This window comes from Vanacampus margaritifer, chromosome 9 (assembly GCF_051991255.1).
Source record: "Vanacampus margaritifer isolate UIUO_Vmar chromosome 9, RoL_Vmar_1.0, whole genome shotgun sequence".
Lineage (NCBI taxonomy): Eukaryota > Metazoa > Chordata > Actinopteri > Syngnathiformes > Syngnathidae > Vanacampus > Vanacampus margaritifer.
This window is the reverse complement of record NC_135440.1, coordinates 21041476-21067592: the sequence shown is the minus strand read 5'-3', so window position 1 is coordinate 21067592 and position 26117 is coordinate 21041476. Positions and strand designations below refer to the sequence as shown.

General features: G+C 38.6%; 1 protein-coding gene across 3 annotated transcripts; it reads left to right on the top strand.

Moving 5' to 3' along the window:
- Positions 1-1048: 1048 nt before the first annotated feature.
- Positions 1049-25405, top strand: bmper (BMP binding endothelial regulator). Of its 3 annotated transcripts, XM_077576597.1 has the most exons (16): positions 1049-3165; positions 8189-8274; positions 14733-14832; positions 17790-17872; positions 17959-18049; positions 18131-18213; positions 18286-18385; positions 18462-18571; positions 18785-18919; positions 19851-19955; positions 20692-20737; positions 20814-20974; positions 21362-21563; positions 22666-23011; positions 23094-23224; positions 24337-25405. In XM_077576597.1, exons 1-16 carry the CDS (start codon positions 3042-3044, stop codon positions 24516-24518), a joined length of 2085 nt encoding a protein of 694 aa, XP_077432723.1. In that variant the 5' UTR covers positions 1049-3041; the 3' UTR covers positions 24519-25405. The 3 variants fall into 3 exon arrangements, with proteins under 3 accessions (XP_077432723.1, XP_077432724.1, XP_077432726.1); XM_077576598.1 differs by lacking the exons at positions 1049-3165; positions 8189-8274 and adding an exon at positions 12349-12381; XM_077576600.1 differs by lacking the exons at positions 1049-3165; positions 8189-8274 and adding an exon at positions 12390-12500.
- The last annotated feature ends 712 nt before the right edge of the window (positions 25406-26117 follow it).

Here is a 26117-nt window from a genome sequence, read left to right as displayed (position 1 = left end):
TTTTGTTAGCTTATTAATTTCCCCTTTTCCTATTCTTAAACATTTTTATTTTATTTTTGTCTTTGCTTTTTCTGTTTTTTACTTTGTATTTGAATTGTTTTTTACAGTTTTAATTTTTTGTCTCTTTTGAATGGTTTTCCATTTTCTTCTGTTCTCAATTTTTTTTATTGTATTTATTTATTGTTTTTCTAATCTTTATTTTATTTTATTTTTTTTACTTTGTGCTGCTATTTGTTTGTCTTTCTGTTTCATTATCAGATTTTTACTTTTTTTGATCTTTAAATAATTTCCCCTTTTTTAATTTTTATGAAATTTAACTATTGCCCTTACTGTAATTTTTTTCTTCATCCTCTCATACTATTTTTTAATTATTTTTATTTCATTTTATTTATTCATTTTTCCTTCTCTTGTTGAATCATTTTTCATCCTGATTTACTTTTTCTTTCTTTTTTACCTACCCTTTAATAAGTGTGTTGTGCAGTACTGCAGGTTGGAAGTCCAATGTCAACTTCAAGGTGGAAGTAACAAACACACACACACACTTATTCCTTACACCTTTTACATATTTAGATTTTTGTGTTAGATTTTCTTTTCTAATATTTTTTTCTTTTTTTTTGGTACTTTAAATATGTCCATGCATTTTTTTCTCATAGTAAAAAAACTTTTCATTTTTATTTGTCTTTTCGCTCTTTTCATCTGTTTTCATTTTACTGTTACGTTATTTGTTCCTGTTTTTTTTCATACTTTTCCTACCTCACATTTTTTAAAAATATTATGTACATAATTTTACTTTATTTACTACTTATTTATTTTTACTTTAGTTTTTTTGTTTTCCCACCCTTTTTTCCCCAGTTTTTGTTGTTTGTGTGTGCACGCAGTACCATAACCGTGCTGCAGGGGAGTTTTACTGCGCTAAATTTATCTCCTTGTGTTGGTGATGCAGGTATAAGTCCAGACAGAAACAAGCTCCTCGTGTGGTTGAGACAGCTGGACCCCCCCCCCCCCCCCCTCACCCCAAAACCCAGCCACCACCCCCTCACCCAATCTCACACACACAGGGTCTTTGAGGGCCAGACCGGTCGGCTGCAGGGGGCATTAACCTCGGGGCCGGCAGGGGCTCCGACCCGGCACCCACGTCTGTCTGCCGGCAGGAAATGTCGTCTCTCGTCACTTTCTCCTTCTTTTCATTTTCTGTTTATGCCACAAGAAGGCAAAAAAGAACGACTTCATCTGCTAGCGCTTAGCTACGCTCTGTTAGCATTTAGCTCTTATCTAGCGCTTATCTGCTAACAGTTGCAGGACATTTGCAAGATGACTGTAAGGTTTGGGGTCGATACCCAGTGGACCCACCACCACCAAGCAGCCCTCTTACAATCTCTTCCCCATCATCCCTCCATCCACACATTTTGATTAATTTCCTATTTGCAGTTTTAAAAAAAAAATGGAGCAATTAAGGTACTGTAATGCCATCACATGTGGGCAAGGGGAGCCACCATTTTCAATGCATTTACTGACAAATGATACAAACATGCAAACACTCACAAGCAGCTGCTGTTGGCCACAACTCACACCCAGGCGCTCACACGCAGACATACTGGCCACAATCTAAAAGCAGTTGGCTCAAAAATAACCCAAATTGGGTCAAAAAGGGACCGACCCAATTTGGGGGTTAAATGAATAACTCGCAAAATAATACTATTTATTATGTATTATATTATTATTATAATATAGGCGGGGGACGATAGAAAGAAAAAAAGCTCACAATACTGTATAAAAATTCAACAATATTGTAAAAAATAAAATTATTGTTGAACAGTGACAAACAGACAGGCTTGATCAGTCATTTTATTTTAAATGCTTCGTCTATAGAATTCTAATTAGCTAAGATCATAATTATACGTACAGTTCAAATGTTACCGCTAACATCAACCTTGATGCACATAAACAACCTAAAAAAAACAAATAACACTTGAGGCACTTGCTAATGTACGCACACATTGTGAATTAAGTCAATTTATGGGGGATCTCAAACATGTTACATTTCCTTTCAACGTAGGTAACCAAAACATGCCTAATTCAAATTTAACTGCACTAATAAACTAACCACTAGAGGAATGCTGGGAACTGCCCAAATGGAAATCAACCTGGCCTTTTTAACAGGTGCTTTTATTATCGTGACATGACGACGATATTGTGGCAGTTTTAATATCGCTGATATTCCCTATTTATTGTTGTGTATTACTGTGGGTCGACACTCGTCATGTCTCTGCTTCCATAAAATCTTAATCTTATCAATTTTTGACACATGGTCCGTTAGGAACAAATGTCCGTGCGGAAACGCAAAAGTAGCCAAACATTGGTTCCGGGTGCCCCAAATACTTTTTATTTTTATTATTTATAGTTTTGAGGCAGAAAGTTTTGTGCTCCACATTTTTTTGTTACTACTACCCATCTTTGGCCTACTACACAATTAAATCTTACTATGAAACTATTAAGCTGCACTAGCAACACTACTAAGCCCCAAAATATCTGTTCCACAATTGTCCTCGAATCGCCAAAATGGCTACTAGTACTTTTGCTGTCTGTGTACGATGTGGAATAAATGTCCAGCCTGCTCTCCATAGGTGCCGCCGGACTTTGCTGCCTCTGCTGGGCTCGAGGAAGCAGAAGAGGAGGAGGAAGAGGAGGAGGAGGAAAAGCGTGGGTTCGAGTGAGAGGAGAGAGAGTGTGTGAAAGAGAGAGAGAGAGAGAGAGTGTGTGTGCAGTCCTTAGAAGTGCACAGTCGGCAGCCGGCATCCACCAAGAGAACACATTGACGTTTCCTCCCTGGAAATCCTCGTTTGCTTGGCCGGGATTGTAGCAGGAGCGAAAGTCCATCCATCCTCTGCTGACTTCAAGCGGTCTTAAAGTGGCTTCTAGTCCGCGTCATGCGCTTGCACCCCGGCTCCAAAGCGTCTGCACTCCTTCCCCGAGGACCTCTTACTATTTTTTGGGATTAAAAAGCGCACAAGCGGACCGGGAGGTTCCGTCGGCTGTTGAGGATGTCGACCGGCCGCCGCTCCACCTGCAGGCTCCTCACCGGCTCGCTTCTTCTTCTTCGTCTTCTTCTTCTTCTTCTTCTGTTTCTGCTCCAAGCGGTTGTGCCATCCAACGCGCTCATCACAGGTGAGATTCCGTTTTTTCGGGTCTCCGTGCGTAAAAGCGCAGCACGCGGACGCGCTCGCGTGCTCCCCCCCGGTCCCAAGTTTTGCGAGGTTGACTCGGTGAGCTTCGTTTGGCAACGAGAAGATGAAGAAGCTTGTAATTAAACGTCTTCTTTTAACTTCAATCCGCATGTGTGTGTTTTTTTTGCTCCCTCCTCCTCTTCCTCGTTGTCGGCGTCATGTGTTTGCCCCGCAGCCACGCGACCAAAAAAGCGCAGAAAAAGAGATTCGCTTTGATTTTAATTTCATTTTTTAGAGTAAAATTACTCACGCTTCCTTCCGTACTAGAAGTACATACAGTACGAGTACAGTATGGTGTACGTGACGTCATCATCAACTCTTAATTTAGGCAAAATGTTATGGGGTGATACAAACTTTAGTGAACTCCTTTACTTAGGTAAAAGTAAAAAAAAATAAAATAAAGTAGCCAGCAGACGTTAAATTAAATTAAAGTTAGATTGCCACTGCTTATAGTTCAGATCCTACTCGTTCAAAAAAATACTTGTACAAGTACTGATTCACATTTTTTTCACATGTTTTCTTTAAAGTACAAACTTCATCCTTATAGCAACAAGGAGAACTGACAAAAGTACTCAGCCCGACTTAAGGTAAACAAAATTGATTCAAATCCTGCACTTAAGTAAAAGAGAGAGAAAAAAGTAGACGCTGAGATGAGACATATTTAAATAGTACCAAAAGTAAAAAGGTTTTGATTACTTACTTACTTAAAAATCCGCTTTTTATGTGTCATCAATTAAAGTAATGTGTTCCAATATAGCTTCGTTAATGTTGTGAACATTGCAACAAAAAAAAAGGGGTTTTGTTGTTTTGTTTTTCGACCGCTGGCACAAGAAGCGACCAGCGTCAAAGAATCCGACAGGGAATATCTTGCTTCTCTGAATCCACTGCATGTCATTGTTGTTATTGCAGAAGTTGAAAGTCGACAAAGTAGCTGAGTCAAAACAACAGAAAAAAAAAAAAGTACAGATAATCTGAAAAAGCTACTTAAGTGATGTAACTAAGTATTTGTACTTGGTTACATCCCACAACTGCCGGCAGTTCCCCCCCCCCCCCCCTTCCTCTCAGTCTCCAGTTGGCCTTCATCATCATCGTGTGATTATAACGAGAGGATGAAAGTGTTTGATGCAGAACATGTCCCGCGTCTTTCCACTCAGCTGGAAACGTTAAATCAGACCTCCACACGACAGGAAAAAATGTTTGGTTTTTTTTTCCCCCTCTTTTTTTTTCAATTCTAAACATGATGTCGCAGTTCCTGCAGGCGGCTTCTCCTCCGAGCAAAGATGGAAATGAGGCCAAAGCGGCACCAGATGGGGGGGGGGGAGGCGGGTCTCGGAGGGGAGATGGTCACCGATTTGAGGGGGGGCGTATTAATTGATTCTTGATTGTTGATTTACATGTCCAAATGTGTGCTGTTTTACATGAAGCGGTCACCGTTTGAAAACAACAGGCTCATATTTCAGCTTGGGGCCAATAAAAATGCGGCAGATATAAAAAGTCTACACACCCCCGTAATAGTAATAATAGACCAAATAAATCATTTGAAAACTTTTTCCGTTAAAAATGTGACCTATGCAACCCGATCTTTTTGAGAGCGGGAATGAAAATGAACAAGTGATATAAAGTGGTTGCGTTAGTGTGCACACCCTCTTATAACTGGGATGTGGCTGCATTCAAAATGATCACAATCACCGGCAAACTCGTGTTAAACGGGAGTCAGCAAAAACCTGCCTCCGTTCAAAGTAACGTCGATTAAAGTTCAGGTGTTCTAGGAGGCTTTTCATGACATTTGATGTGCTTTCTAGCAGGAGCCTGAAAGTTTTGCGCTAACACTGACTGCTGTTTGGAACTGTTCATATTTCCTTCCAATGTTAAAAAGACAAGGTCATGGTAATGATTGTATTTTTTTCCCCAAATAAAAAAATTATTTGTAACAAATTAAAAAATATATGCGGTAGTCTTCAAAGTCATATTTTTATTTTGTGTTATTGTGCATGTTTTAAGTAATGCTTTTGTTTGGGGTAATTTTATTAAAATGGTGTGTCTTTTTATATGCAACATTTCAAGTAAAAAAAAAAATTGGCATCAAGGCCTACTTAATAGGAAAGTTTATTCATTTACAATACATTATTAAGTAATTGCTTAAAAAACATCAATCCAATCCTTAAAACTATGTAAAAATGTGCAAAATATTTAGCAAAAAAATAAATAAAAATCCAAACATTTCACTTTTTTATGTTACTTTGTGCTTCACTGAAATGTGTCTTTAAACTGTTAATTGATCTTGGGGTCCCCTAGAGCAGGCGGAACCCTAAGCAGGTGCTTCGTTGGGCCTCCCGCCTCTGCTAACCTTGATCTAATCTCTCATCGGTTTATTTGTGGCCTAAAAAGTTTATTTTTATCCTCGGCGTGAAGGTTGGAGTTGTCTCGCTGACCTTCACGTTGATGTTTGACGGTCAGGTGACTCTTTGGGAGCACAACAAAGGAGTTTTTCCACTCTGGATGCTACACTTTGAGTGTTTCTTTGTTTACGATTCTTGACAAAGTGGACGTTTTCAAGCATCTGAGTGCATTCAAAAGCAGAAAGCCAACAACAACAAAAAGGAAGAAAATTGAGGGGTGGGGGGGGGGGGGGTTGTGTGTCTTTCTAGACACTGTCCAATGTGTTGAATTTAAAAAAAGGAAAGACTATTTAACATATCAATTAAAATGATCCATAATAGAATTATAAAGATTGCAACTTTTTAAAAAAATTGTGTTACACATTACAGCGTGTAAACTGCAAATGTAATTTATTTTTTCTTTTGGTTGCTGCACTTTTCAATTGTTTATAGTAGCAACAACATTTTGCCATTGTATAAAAAAATATATATATATATATATTTACTTTCATTTTTGCAATTTAAAGCAATATTTTGGGGTATTTTAGTCTAAAATAGAGTCTAATTTATCATTTAAAAAAAAACTACTCAAAGCTTAAAATAACAACTAAATTATTGCTTTTAATTATTGTGCAAGAATATTTATTCATCTGCATTAAAAATGTCACAATATTATAACGTCAGTGTGATGCAACAAGCACTGTTTTACATGTTGTGTTATTTTAATGACGAATGAAAAGTGCGCCTTTTCTACTATAGGATTGCATGACTTGGTGTCCCTAATGAAGTGTCCCCCGAGTGCGTACGCTACATAAACGTGTTAGTAAAGAGTCTCCACGGGAAAGTTTGAGCTTGTTACCTGAGACAAGCACAAAACAATGAGTGAGTTATTTGGTCAAAGCAGGGATGTGTCCCCGGAGACCCCCCCGCACCCCTTGCATCGGGATCACCCCCCCTCCCTCAGTCATGCCAGTTTAATTAGGCTCGAAGGTCGTAAAGTTTAACAGTGGCGGCGGAGTCGGCGGGTTCGCCGTCTGCCCCCAAATGCAGACGACCCGGCGCTAGGAAGCTTCTGTCGGATCCTCTTGCGCGTTCTCTCATCTTGAATGAAACAAATGTGATGTCATCCAACATGGCCGCCATCAGGAGCGGGGACACAGGAAGCGTTTTTGCGGGTCGTGACCCCGCTCGGGAGGAAGTTTACGTTCCTGACCGAGCAGTTTTCCTCGTACGTGGACGTGTGCCTCCCGTTGCCCGTAAAGTTTCCTGCGTTCCTGCTTCAGGTTACGTTTGTCACCGCGTGTTTTAAGACCCTAAAGATCCTTTAAATGTCACTCTTTAGGATTTAGTGGAATGCTAAAAGTGACTCACATTCTCGTACTGCGGAATGTTCTTTATAAATGTGTCATTTTGTATTGCGGAAATAACATTTAATGAGTTTTTTTGGGGGCGGCAAAGAAATGTATCACAGTTAATCAAATGAATCATTTCTGGAGGAATTCCTGTGTTTTAAGACCCTTAAGACTTTTTAAAAGGCAACGGTTAGGATTCGAGGAATGCTTAATGCTGCTCATATTGTGGAATGTTGTTTACAAAATGGCGTGTTTTATATTGGAAAAGCAGCATTTTACAAACATAACAATCTTTTCCTTTGAAGTGCTACAAGTTATGTTTTAAGACCCTCGAAGGATGACGGTCAGTTGGTATTAAAAAATCAAAACCAAGCGGGGTTCGAACCCGGATTCTCTGCGGTGTGTGGCAATTGTGCTAAGCACTTAGCTAAGTTTGTTTTAGCTCATGTTTCAGGGCATATTTAGATTTAAAGGTTTTGTGCAAAGCTGAAAATGCTGAATGGGGACAGAATTGTGACAATTCTGACTTTAATCTCAGAATTCTGCGATTAATGTGAGAATTCTGAGAATAAAGTAAGAATTCTCACTTTTGAAGTCCGAATTTTTAGATTAAAGTCAGAATTCTCACTTTAAAGTCAGAATTTTGACTTTAAAGTGACATAACTGTCATATCCGTATTTTTTGCGTGTGTTTTAAGACCCTTAGAACCTTTTTTAAATGTCACCGGATAGGATTTCTTAGACTGCTCAAACTGCAGCGTTTCAGCATTTTGGGGCCATCTTGTATCAAAAAAAAAAAGCTTTATTAACAAACTATTTAAGCTAAGAAAAAGTGGCACCAAATACGTTACTGTTTGTCCATTTTTTGTCTTAAGACCCTCAAGACTCTTGAAACGTCACAGGCTAGGATTTAGTGTAATGATTCCTCTGATCAACTGCTCGTATCGTGGAACATTTTAGGCTTTACATTGGAATTGTGTCAAAACAAGCTGTTTTATGCTATTCGACAAAATATGGAATTTCCAGCCTGCGTTTTAAGACCCTTTAAATATCACAAGTTTGGATTTCGCCTGCTTTTTGTTGTTGACATGATACAAAAGCTGCAAATCCCTCGACAGGAGAGTTTAACGCATTATTACTGTGAAACCGGCCGAGCTGTGCATCATTTGATGATGATGTCATCCGGTTATGATGATGTCATAACCCCTCCTCCTTGTGTTTTCTGTGCTTTCCAGGCACAGAGGCCAGCTGTGAGAACGAAGGCGAGGTCCTGCACATCCCAAACATCACCGACAACCCGTGCATCACCTGCGTCTGTCTGGTAACCACCTCCTCTTCCTCCTGGTGACGTTTGTCGCACTGATTATTGATCATCCAGCTTGTCCCTTATCAGGCCTCATGACAGGACTTTGTCTCGTTGAGTGTTTGCGTTGCTCCTTTCACAACTGAGCAAACGTTAGCTTTATCACAAGTCAATAGCGGGATGCTAATGTGGGAGGATGTGAATGTGGTGCAAGTGTTTGGCTGACAGACATGTCAATTTCACTTTAGTAGTTCTGAATGGGTTGTATCATACGGAAGCGTATTGCATTCACCTGGGGAAAAAAATCTCCTGTTTTTCTGACAAATTTTTGGGGGGAGCTTTGTTTTTTTCTTTGTTTTTTAAAATTATTTTCAGTTTTTCTGAATTTTTTTTTCCTGTCAAAAGAAATTACGAAAAACAGGCTGAAAAAAGAATATTCAGAAAAACTGAGAAAATTATTTTTTAAAAAAAACAGAAAAAAATATTCAAAAAAACAGAAAAAAATATTCAAAAAAACAGAAAAAAATATTCAAAAGAACAGAAAAAAAATATTTAAAAAAAAAACAGAAAAAAATATATTTTTTTTACCTCTGAACTCCAAGTGACTTGTTGCAGACCATATGCAATAAGATTGGTCATGTTTACTTACTGGCTCTTGAAAAAGGAATGAATGTGTATACTGTATTGTATTTTTTTCTCTAATCTCTTAAAAAAATATTAAGAAAAACAGAAAAATAATTATTTTATAAAATAAGGAAAATTACTCAAAAAAAAACAGGAAAAAAAATTCAGAAAAACAGAGAAAATATATATTTATTGAAACAGAAAAAAACTTCATAAAAACTGGGGGAAAAAATATTGAATAAAAAAGAAGAAAAAAAATACAAAAAAAAAAACAAAGCTCCCCCAGAAAAATTAGTCACAAAAACAGGACTTTTTTTTTTTCAAGTGAATGCAACACGCTTCCATAGTATCATCTCATAAAATGTTTCTAAAAATTTCTCGTGCAGAAAACTCAAGACTATTGTTAAAACTGATATGATAAATATTTAATACTGTAATAATACTTTTAGGCTTATAGGCCACCTCATGTTCAGTTCTAGGTTTCTGTCCTGTTTGACTGTGTAGCGTCGTAAATAAGCACTTAATTCCAGTGTTTTCTGATAACATGTCAATCTTAGATTAGCTTAGCACTTAGCATGGCTTTTCCTCATCATTCCTTGGTGATGATACTTGTCAAATATGTATCTTATTTGCTGCCATGGAGGCGAGTACTGACTCAGGAGCGACTCCGCAACGTTTTTTAGCTGCACTAGCTAGCTAGCTAGCCGAAGCTCGTTGCTAGCTAGCTGGCGCGGTGTAAGTAGCACGGAGCTTGCCTAGCTCGCTACGTTAACGCGCGTGCGACCGTGTCAGAAAAAAATAGGTGACTCTCTCAGTTTTACTATTCATTGCGTTTTGAACTTTTGATGAGGCGGAAAATGTTCATTTGGACTCGCAAACTGCTTATTTTTAAGTCTTGAAGCCTGAAGATTGTGTGTGCAACAAAATTCAACTGCAAATACAGTATAGTAGAATAGAACAGAACAAAACAGATTATAGTTACACTTTTAACAAATACTTATAGTTCGCAAGTTAAACTACTAACTCAAACGTTTCTGCCAACATGGCGGATTTGTCGTCACAGTTGCGACAGCATTCGGCCTCTTATCAGGTCGGCATCAGTCAATGGATGTCACTCGTCAGCAGCCAATCACTGGCCTTTCGTCCAGACTTTAACCCCCTCAACTCACGCTGACCCCTCAACCCGCATACACGATATGGACAAAAGTGTTGGGACACACACAACACAGCTGTTAATCAATTATTCAATGAGAGGCTGGTCTTTACTTCTCAATGAACTAATCAAGACGTGCTGACGATGACACAAAAACATGATATTACAGTATTTGGCCACAATAGTGTAATATTTGCTCCAGGGATATTTCATATTGTCACACAAATAATGCATTTGGCACCTGAAGTTCGGTGTTTTTACATTAAAATGAGAACTTCGGTCATTTTCTATTATTTAGCAGGAGAGTGATGAAGTCATGGCCGCCTAGTGTCACGTGCGCGGCCATCTCTGAAATGGGCAGCGGCCCAATGTTGCGCTAGAATCAGTGCAATAAATGACTGCCCCCTATCTGTCAAGATTGGAACTCCCAATACTTTTTGTCTTCTCTTCACTATTCTGTCCCAATACTTTTGTCCAAACTTGGCATTTCACTTCACCTATCTGTCTTAGTACTCCACATATCCTTCACTTCCTTTCATGTCATTATACTAATATTTTTGTCCAATTGCCACATTTTCGTCTCTTTTGTATAGATGTCCCAATACTTATTTCCCAATTTCAATGTTTTCTTCAATTTTCAGTCCCAGTACTTTTGACAAAATATTTTTTTAATCACTTTTCACTACATGTCCCAATACTTTTGTCAAGCCTGTCCAAAATTCTATTTTTTAACCACTTTCCTTTTTTTTCTCATTGCATTTGTGTCCCAATACATTTACCCAAATGCCGCATTTTTCTACTTTCTTTTTTTTTTTTTGTCTATTTCCTGAGTGTGTTCAAGTACTTCCACATCTGTCAGCCCCTCGCGCCCCCCCCCCCCTCCCTCAAAGACATGCGGTGAGTCTCCTGTCGCCAGGCGGTCTGATATGTTTGGGATGGGGGGGCAGTGTCACTCATATAGTGTGTGTGTGTGTGTGTGTGTGTGTGGTGGGGGGGAGGAGTCGAGACAGACCCGGCTAATGGCTGGGACACACACACACACACACACAGAGGGGCCATTGTAAGACTGACAGTCTGGTCGTCATGGCGATCCGTTATCTGCTGCACCTCTTCATCAAGTTGTCTGTCTGTCCGTCCGTCTCACATCTTGGTCACGGTCAAGTGATTTTCCAAACGGAATTATGGGAGTTATTTTGGGGGTAGGAAGTCGGAAGTACAATAATAGGAATTGTGCTTGTTTTATTTGTAATGACTTAATACATATTTTAAAATGTGTATGTACAACACATAAAACTGTCTATTTTAATCATAAAATAATTAATTTAATAATTGTCAAATAAGTTAAACAAAAGGGTTAAGGATGAGAGTAGCTTTTCTTTTATACAGTATATATGTTTTTCATCATTTCTTTATTTTTGCCGTAATGGTGGACGAAAGCCCCACGTTTGAGCTCCAGGCAGAGCCTGGAATCGACGAAAGGTCAAAGGTGACTTGCTTCCGTTGCGTCAACACAAACGGAAGCCGACAGACGCCGGAGAGGAGGAAGTCCGACAGCTAGCAAGCGGCTGATGAGGCAGAATCTCGGCGCTATCGCGTTACGCTGCAGTAACTAAATGAATCCTAAATTAGTAAAAAAATAATAATAATTATGTAAATGTAAATCTCTCTCACTCTCTCGCGCACACACACACACACACACACACACACTTGGAGAGGAAGAAAAGGTCTGAGGGGTTCAGGGGAAATAAGGGGGGAAAAAGTGAGTCCGTTTGGGGAATTACTTTCCCTGAAGCTACTGTTGCTCTTGCACTGCTAAGGGGGGTCCCGACCTGTTTGTTTAGGAGGTGAAAGTTCAGGGGCAGCAATAGATTTCGAGATTGGGGATGAAGGGGAACAGGAGAAAGTGATGGAAGAGAAGAGGACGGGAAATAGGAAAGAAGGATTTTTTTAAGCTAAAAAAAATTGGCTGTTGTCTCCACCTAGAGGTGAAACGGGGTAAATTAGCCCATACGACTAAGGTATCTCCGTACGGTGGCCTTTAAGGGACCAAACAAACAGCGGTGACAATTTTCTTGACTGCCGATAGAAATGTCAATCTCCTCTCTAAACAATCTCTGTTTATTCCTTTCATGCTCGCTATTAGAGGGTCGGCAATTGTAAAGTGCCGTTGTAAATGGCAACGCTCAACGATTGTCACAGACGTCTACGTTTAAATGTCCCGTAAAACAATTAACATTTCCAAACCGCGGCCTCTGAATGGAACACTGCCATGTGACCTATGTGTAATTTGATTGGTGGTTGAGATGCCATGTGATTACGCGTGGCGTTGCTCGATGGCATTTACAGAGGTTTGACTTTGATGTCTTCCTGTTTGTAATTCAATGTACGCGTAGTGTGTGTATGTTTGGGGGGGGGGGGGGGGTCCGGCGGCAGACAGCCATCCAACAAGAGCAGTCTTGGTGTCGCGGTATGTCGAGTGTTTATAAGGCGTTGTGACCCGTCACCACCTCTGACCTGTAGACAAGGGACCCCATGGAGGGGTGACGGGGGGAGTAATAGGATGGGGAGGGTACCTTAGGGCATATGCAGTAACACTACTTTGTGCTAAAAGATGACGGGAGCAAAACAAGGACATGACCTTGGACACAAGTTGTACATTACCGCGAATCGCCGTTTCTCACCCAGACAATGCGAGATATTAGATGGAGAAACAATCGGTGACAATAACAGATGACGCTAGACACGAGTCGCAATTCGCTACATTTAGTATTGAATATCATCACGGATGTTTGAAATGTCTTAACGCGTTTTTATTTTCTCGCTGATGGACGTTGTAGCGGTCGACTCCACGTGACCCGGATGACAAACGTGCCCTAGAAAATGGACCAGTGGATAGAAGTGTTGATTAGATTTTCCACTGTCCACATAAAAGTAGAGGTGCAACAATTAATCGTTTATCACATTCTGTTTTGATAATCGGTTAATCTTTTAGAGACCTTGTTTGACGTAGAATTGCCCAAATCCTTTCAGCTGTAAATCTTTTCCGATTTCTGTTGTCCTCCATGAAAACAGATTGATTATCTCAAAATAAGACATTAGAAAACATTGATCTACATTTTTGCCGATTTTCTGGCGGATGTTACGATTAAAAAAACAAACTGAGTCACTATCAGTAGAAGTTTATGCGTTTTCTGCACGTCGATTTGAAATAATGGTTTTGAATAAAGCAGTAGACATGGATTAATCATAAACTAATCGACACATTAATCAGTTATGAAAAAATTGTTGTTTGTTGCAATCCTACATAGAAGGTTAAGTTGTATTACAGTTTAACTTTTATTGGAGTTTCCGTTCCAAAATTGAAAATTCACTAATAACAGACACCACCCCGATTTTTTTTTCTCTGCATTTCAAGACCAAAACAAGCCTTCCGCACTCTTTAAACACATTCTGCACACAAACACATAAATAAATATCAAGTCGTTTTGAAGTCGGCGTAATATATGGCAATGATCATTTGCAGCCTACTGCATGAACGAGCGCATTTCCAAATAAAATTCCGCCCAAACAATACGCGGTGTATTGAAATACACGAGTAGACTCGGCCGCAGAGTCTGAACCGCGACGGCTGACCGCAAAAAAGTGAGCTCATGTGGCATTTTGGGAGCCAAACGGAAAGAAGCTTCTTGTTAAGTTCGCGTTGGACCCTCCTTGATCATTGTTTATTACCAGGACGCATTACAATTAAAGTCTGAGATTTGGACTTTTTATAACCACATTGATTTATGATGTTTAAATCAAAGAGTTGACAGATTGCTCACCAAAGTAATTGCAGTCTGGAATAATAATAACACATTTACATTCTGTTTTGTTTTTTTAACAAAAATAAAATCTATTTTTCCTCCGTCAAATGTAACTAACCTACAATCATGATACCCTAACAAATATTACCAGACTCTTGATAATGTAAATGCTCAATTGAACTCATTCACTGCCATTGACGGCTATAGACGTCAAAAATTCATTTGAAAAATATATATGAGTATGAAAACTTTGAAAAAAATGTATTGTAAATTTAGAACAGATATACAATTTGTGATTAATAGTTAACTAGTGAAGTTATGTGATTAATTAAAAACATTTTTTAAATGAAGTGCCTGACAGGCCTAATTAAAAAAAATAAAATAAAAATAAGGGCCGTTTAATCATAATTAATCGCACGATAATTTTATATCTGTTATTAATGTACAATTAAAAATATAATAGGTTTTCATAAAAAATGAAATGAAAAATGGTTAAACTAATAGAAATAGTTCACATGAATTTTTGACGTCTATAGTCGTCAATGGCAGTGGAAGAGTTAAGCAGGCCACAGCAACCGTTGAATGTCCATCAGGCAGTAGGAGTAGTTTTATTCTTTTCCAAATTGTTTCTAAATGCGGTGAAGCGAGCGAGTCCGTCCTTTGGGAATCGCATAAATAATTCCGGATGAACCGTCTACGTTTTGGAAAAAGATGAGAGAGTGAAGTGAAGCTCCTGTTGATGTTAATGATTCATTGTGATGACCTCATGACTCGGAATAATAATAATAATAACTTCTCATTTTAACCTTCAAATGATGTTTTGACCAAAGAACAAAACAGCACACTGACCAATCTTCCGCTTCTTTTTTTTTTTTCTTCTCGTCTGCGGCTGGCAGGAGGGCAAGGCCGACTGCAAGCAGGAGAAATGTCCGCCCGTGTCAGAAGATTGCGCCCTGGTGGTCAAGCAAAGCGGCGCATGCTGCGAGAGGTGTAAAGGTAAGAATATTTTATTTTTAATACAGAGCTTTCATTTTTGTATTGTTATCAATTGTCACACTGCATTAAGGGTTAGGACTGTGCAATTCATCCAACTACGACTACAATTTCAAATTCCAAAAATCAGCATAATCGTAAAAAAAAAAAATATTCATAATAATTTTGAGTTGTTTAAATTGATATATTTGCACTTCTTTTTTTTTAAAGGACTCATCTTGTTAGGTCCAAAAGTAACTTGCATAATTAGTGTTTCAAATAAATTTATTTGTCTTAATATTTTTTACCTGTTTAAACATTTTCTTGTTTTGTACTAAAAACAAATGATTGTCTTAATCGTGATTGCAATTATTACCTAATTATTCGTGATTAATATTTTCTTCATAACGTAGCAGCCCTATTAAGGGCTTAGTATTATACCGATACGGATTTTTTTAGGCCCATTCCAATTCAGATTTTTGGAAAAATTAAATACCAAGAAACGATTGATTTTATATATTTATATATATATATATATATATATATATATAAAATGAAGAAAATAATGTATTTTTTTTGTCCTTCCGTATCTGTAAAAAAAACGGCAGTTTTTAACTCCTTCAGTGCCAGCCCAGTTCAAAATGGATCTTTGACGTGTATAGTCGTCAATGGCACTGAATGAGTTTTTTTTTTTTTATGCAGATTTTTTTTTTGGGGGGGGGGGGATTAGTATGTGTTATTATTTAAATGTTATTATTTTTGTCTTGTGGCTTGGCTGCTTATGTGTAAAAACAAAAAAACCTGCAAAAATCGGACCATTTTAAAAGAGCCGATTGGCCTTTATAATTGTATGCTGTACATCCAAATAATTGGCTTCCATGTAATAGTCACGTGTATTTATATCCCGCAATAAACTTCAGCTGGCTATGACATCATTCAGCGGTCACATGATGTCGCTGTCATCTGGTGCGTCCTGTGAAGTTTTACGAGCGCTACAATAAAATCTTTTTTTTTTTCAATTTAAAGATCGCTTTAAACTCTGACATAAGATACTGATGCAACGTTACAACCCATCCAGTTGAAAAGTCCACTGGCAAGCAGGAAGTGTTAGAATGTCACTTCCTGTTCTCGGAATGAGGCCATGTGATCAACACGCACCTCGTACACTCTTTATGAGGCAGTACTTATGATTTCTCTTGACTCTGAAATACTCTTATTACATAAATAAAATTTGGAGCTGAACAAAATGGCTGGAGCAGGAAGTCGCCGCCTGATCGCGTCCGTCATATTAGCGAGTCTTGAGTGTATGAAGCTGATCCGAGTCTCAGAGGGAGGCTGGCCTTTCAAACGTCACGCGATCCTCCTCAGCGCCGACTCGGGATCTTTTTGGGCGGCGGGGGTTTGATTTTCAGACGCAGGAAAGCAGATCGATACTTGTGATCGGGTTTCATTGCAGGGGCAGTGCAGCATTGATCGCCGTCCATTTACTGTAAATGGCATGAAATGAATCGGCTATTCATTTAGTGCTGAATGGACAAGCCACAAATGTGTGTGTGTGTGTGTGTGTTTAATGTTCCGATTGTACTTTTTTGAGAGAGTGAGGACTTTTTAAAATACACTTTTAAAGGTTAATTACAGGTTTAATTGAGGTATTGCCGATAAACTGAGCACACATTTGGAGTTTGATTTTGAATGTGACGGCTGGATATGATGTAGAAAAAAAGGGAGATATTTATATATTTTCATTTTCTTTTGCGTTTTGCTAACTTGTAGCATCATTCCATAGAGCATTACAGATGCTCGTAGGTGTTTGATCAATACTTTTTTTTAAACCCTCAAATTGGTCAAGTTATGGGCATGTTTTAAAATTTAAAATGCTAGTTATCCAAATGTTGAAAATATATATATATATATAACGAATTGTAATTCTAATTCTGCTAGTAGGGCCTGCCCGATTAATCGGCCGAATAAGCTCTTTTAAAATCCATGTTTTTTTCCCCCCCTTGTATTGTTAAAGCTAAACAAATCCTAAAGGACAGTCAAATGCTCTGCCTGTAATTCATATCAGCGTTACGAGACCCAAAAAGTAAAAAACAAAAAAAACAGTTATTTTAGTCAAGTTTTCTATTTAATTTTACTTGGCATGGGCCAAAAAAAATCCATATCAGCTAAGCCCTAATATATAGAAAAATACATCATTAATAGTTCTTCTGAGGGAATTATTATTTTTGGGGTCAAAAATATTTTGGGGGAAAAGTAAAAAAAAAAAAAGAAGCTATTTTAGTCATGAAGTTTAGTCATGAGTTTTCTATTTAATTTTACTCTGCCAAATATCAGAATTGTCATTGGCCAGAAAAAAAATCCATATTAGCTTAGCCTAATAGATAAAAAAAAATATATATATATATATATATATATATATATATATATATATATATATATATATATATATAGTTCTTGTGAGGGATTATTTTTTTTAAATCATAATTATTATTTTTTTAAGTAATAAAAAAAGTTTAAAAAAAAGTTATTTTAGTCTTTAAATATATATTTTTTTAAATAGTTTAAATAGTTTTCTATTTAATTTTACTCTGCCAAATATCGGAATCAGCATGGGCCAAAAAAACAACGTATCAGCTGAGCCCTAATAAATAGAAAAATAAATAATTTATAGTTCTTCTGAGGGATTTTTTTTATCAGAAAAAATTGTTGAAAAAGTAAAAAAAAAAGAAGATTTTCTTTTAATTAGTAGACTGTGTTTTCTTCTGTTTATTTTATTTTTATTTTATTTTTTATTTTTTTTACAGTTTAGCTAGTAGGGCCCACCAGATTATTTTTCCGTTTTCTTCTCTTTAGTTCAAAGTTCAACAAATTTATTGTAAAACAGTCACATTGCTCTGCTTGTAATTTGATTGTCGTAAGCACGACAGTGACATCCTGTTATTGATATTTGAAACGTGAACACATCGTCGTCTTCTCAGGTTGCATGTTGGACGGACGATCCTACAACAGCTCCGTTTCCTGGACCAGCGCCGTCAAGCCCTGCGTGACCCGACGCTGTCAGGTCTGCGACAAGCTGCACAGATAAGAGGAGCCATTTTGAGTCCAAAAAGCTTTGACCTCAAAACGTTTCCGTCCTGCTCGCGACAGGAAGGCGTCGTCACGGAAGCCGAAGTGCAGTGTGTGGTCCACTGCAAGAACCCCAAGATCCACCCCAAAAAGTGCTGCCCCACCTGCCCCAGTCAGTCAAACCTACAGCCGAGTCCGAGCACACAAAAGAAAGAAAACGTTTGTAATCGTGTCTTTTTTTTTTTCCCGTCAGCTTGCATCTTTGAGGGTCGTCTGTACAAAGAGAAGGAGGAGTTCAGTCCTGAAGGCAAACCCTGCATCAAGTGCACGTGCACGGTGAGTATTACAGACCATATTTGTTTTTCCCTGTAAAACATTTGGTTTCTTATGGTTTGACTGCCGTTGCAGGGGGGACGCACGCTCTGCGTGAAGGAGGCCTGTCCTGTCCTCTCTTGCCCCGCCCACCTCAGCCACACCCCTCCAGGGCAATGCTGTCCCAAGTGTCTCGGTAATTAACACACAAACATCCTTGAGTGTGTGCGTGTGCGTGTCACCTTCTAACGATCGTCGTGTTGGCGCGTCAGGTCAGCGGAAGGTGTTTGATTTGTCTCAGGGGAGTTGCCTGTTCCACAGCGAGGTCTTTGAGAACGCCACGTCCTTCGTGCATGACAACTGCACCACGTGCACATGCAAGGTAACATTTGAAAGGGCTCTTATGTCTTCATAATGAAGTGTGTTTTTATTTATTTCTGCATTTGATAATAAGGTGAACTTCTTTCTGGGGCTAGAACCGATTGATTCTGTTTTTATTCATTTCAATGTGGAAACATGTCTTGGTTCATGACCGATGCCTTGGAATGCATTAAGATTGCGAACCTGTGGAATGACGTCGCCTGTGCTCGTTCAGGACTCCACCGTGGTGTGCAAGAGGCGCTGCTCGCGTGCGGGCAGTTGTCATGGCGACCACTGCTGCGACGGATGCTTGTCCTACGTCAAGGTGGACGAGGTCAAGTACTGCAGAGTACGCAACAAGATCTACAGGGTGAGGTCACCGTTGGATGCATAGATGGATGGATTCATATATAGATGGATATATGATGGATGGATGGATGCATGGATGGATGTATAGATGGATGGATGGTTAGATGATGAATGGATGGATGGATGGATAGATCATGGATGGATGGGTGATGGAAGGATGGATGGTGGATGGATGGATGGTTAGCTGGTTTGATGGATGGATAAATGGATAGCAGAATGGATGGATGGAAGGATGGATTGATGGATAGCTAGTTTGATGGATAGATGATGGATGGAAGGATGGATGGTTAGATAATGGGTGGATGGTTAGATAATGGATGGATGACTGGATGGAAGGATGGATGATAGATTGATGCATGGAGGGATGGATGTATAGATGGATGGATGGTTAGAGGATGAATGGATGGAAGGATGGATGGATGGATAGATCATGGATGGATGGTGGATGGATGGATGGTTAGCTGGTTTGATGGATAAATGGATAGCAGGATGGATGGATGGATGGAAGGATGGATTGATGGATAGCTAGTTTGATGGATAGATGGATGGTTGGAAGGATGGATGGTTAGATAATGGATGGATGGAAGGATGGATGATAGATTGATGCATGGAGGGATGGATGTATAGATGGATGGATGGGTGGATGGATTGATAATGGATGGATGGATTGATGCATGACTGGATGGATGATAGATGGATGGATGATGGATGATAGCTGGTTTGCTGGATAGATGGCTGGATGGATGATAGAAAGATGAATGGATGGATGGAGAAGATTGATCATGGATGAATGAATTGGTAGATAGAGTGATTATGGATTGATAATAGTAACAGCTTAATGAATATTTGGTGGATAAAGTAAATGCCATGATAACAGAAGCATGAATGAATGCATGAAACGATACGAATGTGTTGCGTTCATCCATTCACAGGAAGGAGACATGTGGTCGTCGGTGAACTGCACGCTGTGCGCGTGCGTGAAAGGCAGCGTGGAGTGTCGGCCCAAACAGTGCGTTCCAATCACCAGCTGCCCCTCGGTGAGTGACTCGCCATCCCGGCCAATCAGCATCCAGCTCACCTTTGAATAGTTTTGAAACAAATGCAACGCTCATCTAGCTATTCATTCATCCATCCATCCACCCATATGTCTTTATTCGTCCATCCATATGTGCATCCATCCATCAATCATCCATCCAACTGAACTGTGCGTCCATCCATCCATTGACGATTGATCCATCCATTAATCATCCATCCATCCATTTATCTATCAATCTAATATCCATCCATCCACCCGTGCGTCCATCCATCAATCGATTGATCATCCATTGATCAGTTTGTCCATCATCCATCCTTCCATCCATCCATCAATCATCCATCCAACTATGCGTCCATCCATCCATAGAGGATTGAGTCATCCATCAATCATCCATCCATAATTTGTCTTTTCATCTATTCGTACATCTCTATTCATCTGTCCGTCATATCACCTGTCTGTTTGTTCATCTTTTCAGTTTCTTGCCATTTGTCTAGCATCCATCCATTCATCCATCCACCCATTTTGCTATTCATTCACCCTTGCATCTATCTGTTAACCGTCCATATCCATTCCCATCTGCTAATTCATCCGTTCATCCTTCTGTCCACATCATGTCATTAATTGATTCATCCATCATTCGTACATTCCTCCATAATTCTTTCTTTCATGCAATCATACATCCTTCTGTCACCCCTTCATCCATTTTATAAGTTCTGTGTGTTGTCCCGCCCCCCCAGAACAAGATCCTGAACCGAACCGGCTGCTGTCCGGTCTGCACTGAAAGTGAGTAAGTTCACTTCCTCGTCCCGTTTGTTCCCGCCGTGTGTCGCCTTCTCCATAACGGCGCTTTTGTGGTCAGAACCTGGCGTGTGCACCGTGTTTGGCGACCCGCACTACAACACCTTCGACGGGAGAACTTTTAACTTCCAGGGAACATGTCAGTACGTGTTGACCAGAGACTGCGGCGGCGGCGGCGCTGGCGGCAATGCTGTCGTCAACGGCGGCGACTCCAGCTTTACGGTACAGTCACGCGCTTTCCTTTGAAGTAGTCATATAAAAGTCACACTAACAAATTCATTACAAATTTGTCAAGCTGCCATCAACACCTTTAATTTTGAGCTATGACTCGATGTGGTTTGTTGTGGGGGGAAAAAAAATCACCTTGTGAGTAGTGAACGTTGGTCATCTCAGTTACTTCGGTAGGATGGCGACCTCTAGTGGACAAAAATAATAACTTCACCTCACATGAACATTATTGTGTTTAATCATGCAAAAAATATTCTAAAAATAAATCCTAACACACCACCCTCCACAGGATAATCGGTCAGGATAATCTTTACCCACATCCCATAATCATACTTTATAATTCGGCCTGACTGTGACGTAAACATCACATCCTCCTGGAAGGTGTTGGTGAAGAACGACGCTCGGCGCACCCGCTCCTTCTCCTGGACTCAGTCGGTGGAGGTGCGTCTGGGAGGGCTGGTCCTGGGCCTCCACCAGCACCTGACCGTGCGCAGGAACGGCACCCGCATCGCGCTGCCCTACCACGGGCCCGGCGTGCACATCGACCTGGACGGGTACCTCCTCAAGCTCACCACCATCGCGGGTAAGTTGAAAGAGGACACGTGATGGAAAATGGACTTGGATACAAATTGTTGTACAGAATGGACAAAGCTATTTGGAAAATATGAGCTACTAAAATATGAATAAAAATGCATTCATTAAAAAACATTTTTTTGATGAAAGAAATATTTTTAAAAATTTACAGAATTTAGGGGGAAAACTAAATAGACAAAAAAAAGGCATAAATATTTAACAAATACAAAATGATAGCAAATATTAGATAAAAATACAGACAAAATAACATAAAACCAAAAATACAAGAATATTATGAAACAACTAGAGCATTGTTTGAAGCAAAATATTAGTACCAAATACAAAAAAATATTGTAATTTTGTTACATTAGACAAAAATCCCCAAATATTTAAAAATGATAAAGAAATATAAAAAGGGTTAATAATTAGACAGAAATAAAGAATAATAGACTTAAAATCTGAAAATATTGCCAAATGATACAGAAATATGAGAATAGGTTAAACATATATTAGAAAATATAATAGAGAACAAATGTAAAAATATTAGATAACAATATTGGACAAAAATGGCAAAATATTCAATTGAAAATATAACCTTAGACAAAAATGACAGCTTTTTACACAATAAAATACACAAATATTAGACAAAAATATTAGATGAGAAATACAAATATTAGACAAAAATATTAGATGAGAAATACAAATATTAGACAAATAATATAGTGCTAGAAGAAAAATACCAATATATGACAAAATATTTAACAAAAGTTACAAACTATTAAACAAAATTGGCTTCACAGTTTTTAGGTCATGGGTTCGAATTAGACAGAATGAACAAATACAAAATTATTGAACAAAAAGAGGTTGGCTAAAGCACGCAGATTAATTTTTTGAAATTAATTAAATAAATAAATTGCAAAAATACCCAAGAAAATTTGATATAAAATATTAAAAATTCACATTTATAAAAAATACAAATTGATCAATATTAAACAAATAGCTCATATAATATAGATAATTAAAAAAAAAATTGCTGACAAAAAAGCAACAAACATTCAATTCAATAGTGTCCAGCTAACAAGAGGACTCCTCTTGTTTTTTCCCACGGGCAGGTCTGGAGATCACCTGGGACGGCGACAGCTTCGTGGAGGTGGTGGCCGCCCCCCACCTGCGCGGACGCCTCTGCGGCCTGTGCGGCAACTACAACGGGCACAAGCGCGACGACACCATGGGCGGCGACGGCCACTTCAAGTTCGACGTGGACGACTTTGCCGAGTCGTGGCGTGCGCTGGACGGCAACGAGCTGTGCGCCCAGCCGCCGCCGCACCGCCGCCCCACCTCCTTCCTGTGTCCCGGCAGCGTCAAGGTCAAATTCCGCGCCCACCGCGAGTGCCAGAAGATCAAGTCGTGGGAGTTCCAGAAGTGTCACCGCGTGGTCGACTTTGTCGGCTTCTACAGGTGATGACTCAAATCAATTAAGACTTTTCATTTTCTTCGATAAAAGAGATAAACATACTTCTTTTTTTTTTTACCGTGGCAGGTCGTGTGTGACGGACATGTGCGAGTGTCCCGTGCACAAGAACTGCTACTGCGAGTCCTTTATCGCCTACAGTCGAGCCTGCGAGCGAGAGGGCGTCCCTGTCCTCTGGAGGCCGGACGCCGCCTGCATGGGTGAGTCAACACACCCACTGATGTCGTGCAATGGCACTTATTTATTATTTTCATTTATTTTATTTGTTTGTTTGGGCTATAAATTGCTCTTTTAAAAGGTAACTATGCTTAAGAAAAAATATTAGTTGGAAAAATAAATTAGAAAAATATATATATTAAATATTAGGCAAAAAGTAAACAAATATCACACCAAAAAAAACGAGAGAAAAAAGGATACAAAAAAAACAAATATGGCAAAAATACACAATTATTATTTATTATAAAAACAAAGTTTAAAAAAATAATACAGGTATCAAATATTTTAAAACATAAAGACAACAAAATACTATATTAGACAAGTACTATATAAAAGTAATGTTACACAAAATACACAAAAAATGATGGGCAAAAATTATTATTATTATTATATTCAAATATTGGACAAAAAAAATAGGAAAAAGTAGTAGACAAACATTTATTGAAATACTAGACGAAATACAAAATACTTTTTTGGGGGAAAAAAAGTTAGCCCAACAACAAAAATCCTAAGATATACTTTAAGTATATTACAAAATTATAAATATTAGATCACTTATACAAATAGAATTGGAAATTTGGGAAAGAAAAGGGGCAAAATACATCAGACAAAAAAAATACCTAAATTGTGAAAATATTTGTCACAATGTGAATTTTTTTTAATTGTATTAAAAAAAATTCAAACTAAAATTCCAAAATATTATACATAGAATTTAGGGTGAAATAATATTATAAATAAATATTAAATATTACAAAAATAAAACAAAATAAACCACAAATATTATATATATATATTTGTTTTAATATGAGACAAAAAGGCACCAATATTAGACTACGATACAAAGCTCAAGACACAAACGACACAAATACAGACACTGTTTAAAAGGTTATACATTATTTGAAAAATATACAAATATATTGGTCACGGAAAACATTAGGCAACTTTATTTACATAGCACATTTCATACACAAGGCAACTCAATGTGCTATTAGGCAGAAAAAAAAGAGACAAATGATGCAGAAATAAGGCAAGAAAAAAGTTGTTAAAAAGTAATATATACTAATACGATACAAATTTTATTTTTATTTTTTTTCAGCCACGCAATGCAAGCACGGCGCCGTGTACGACACTTGCGGGCCGGGCTGCACCAAAACCTGCGACAACTGGAACGAGATCGGGCCGTGCCACAAGCCCTGCGTGGCCGGCTGCCACTGTCCCGCAAACCTGGTTCTCTTCCAGGGACGTTGCATCAGACCCCTGGCCTGCCCCGGACGGTGACACAGGCACGGCTCAAGGGGCTCTCGGACCACCCACCCCGGAAAAAAAAAGCATCTCGGACTTGATGAGATGCGGCAAAAGTACTCAGGGTCCAAGGAATCCCTTTTGAACAAACACTCAGGAGATGAATTTTGCGAGAGGACGTCGTCGCCGCCTCGGAACCTCACGGAACTTTTGGACTCTCTGAGTCGTGCTGACCGTCTCCGAAGCGGACGAGGAGCTTTTGTACTGGAAGCTACACAGATTTATTACGAGCTTTTCTACAATTGTCATGTGTTGATATTGTTAATTTATATAGCAAAGGTGGTAGCACAAGCAAGGAGGGCGCAGCTAAGAAATGATTTACAGTGAACCCCTGTTGATGGCGGGGGAGACGTTCCGCACCATTTTCTACCAAATGACAGCAATTTTTCTTGGACAAGGGAGCCATTTTATGTGATGATTTTACTTTCCGAAATAATTGTTAAATGACTTACTGCACTCCATTATAGTTAATAAATGATACCATTTTAAATTTAAACAGCAAAAAAAAAATTCAATGGCAGATTTAAGTTGAAAGCGTAGCAAAATCAAACAAAGCTTGATTTAAATTTATGTATATGTTTTCAATACTGTACAGTATTTATATTAAAAACACAAACAAAAAACAATTGCAGTGGAGGTATTTGCGTTTGGCGATATAGTGGGGGTTCACTGTAAAGGAACCAAACAAAGAAAAAAGCTATTTATGTTCATGTGTTGTGTGTACTTTTGTGTGCCCAAATGTGACTCGTGTGGTGTTTTTGTTGAAAAGTACTGTAGCGTCTTTGTGGAAGGTGTTGACGGCAAAAGAAAATACCTTACCCTCATTATTTAAGAACCACAATATAATCTTTTATTCAATGTCACGCTGTACCACTGTCTTTCCTCCATCGTTCAAATCACAAACAGGACTTGAATATACATTTTTTACTTTTTATATTTTCATGCTCCTATACAATAATTAGAACATTATATAATGCAACTTATAACATCTATACTCATCAAATACTACTTATAGCATCTAGTTTTTACTAGTAAACTTGCTGAAGTCACTATAGTAATGTTTTCTCCTAAGACAACAACCCAAAATAATTGTGTTTATGTATTATTTTAGTTTTTGGCAAGTTATCCTTTCAAACAATCACGTTTTTTTTTATTGAACAACTGACTCAAACATACACATCTGTATCAAAGATAAACATATATACAAAATGATGGCTTTTGTCATAGCACACTACAACATTCTAAGAGGAACCAGTAGACAATGTAAAAAAACAACAAAAACACACTAAATTCAAATCACGTTAGCAACCATTCAACTGGTTTCCGGGTTTACTCACGTGATCTTTTGCAGCCAGCGGATTGGCCAACGCTTGTAACCGTGTGCGCGTGGCCTCGTGAACGTGCTCGGTTGATCCGAACAAGTGCGCTTGTGAGAAGGAAAACTCAATTGTCAACCGCGCCTGCGTTGGTTTGATTTTTAACAGCAGTTTTATTTATTGAATAAGTATTTTTTTATTTTAACTAACGCACGCCGCATTTACACACACCCGTCCTAAACGCTGCTGACCGGAAAGA

Bases quoted from the DNA above. Each gene is read 5' to 3' on its own strand.
- bmper (XM_077576597.1), top strand. From the start codon at position 3,042: ATGTCGACCGGCCGCCGCTCCACCTGCAGGCTCCTCACCGGCTCGCTT. The intron at 17,873-17,958 runs GTCTGCGACAAG...TGCTCGCGACAG, and splicing joins GCGTGACCCGACGCTGTCAG to GAAGGCGTCGTCACGGAAGC. The intron at 18,214-18,285 runs GTGAGTATTACA...CTGCCGTTGCAG, and splicing joins GCATCAAGTGCACGTGCACG to GGGGGACGCACGCTCTGCGT.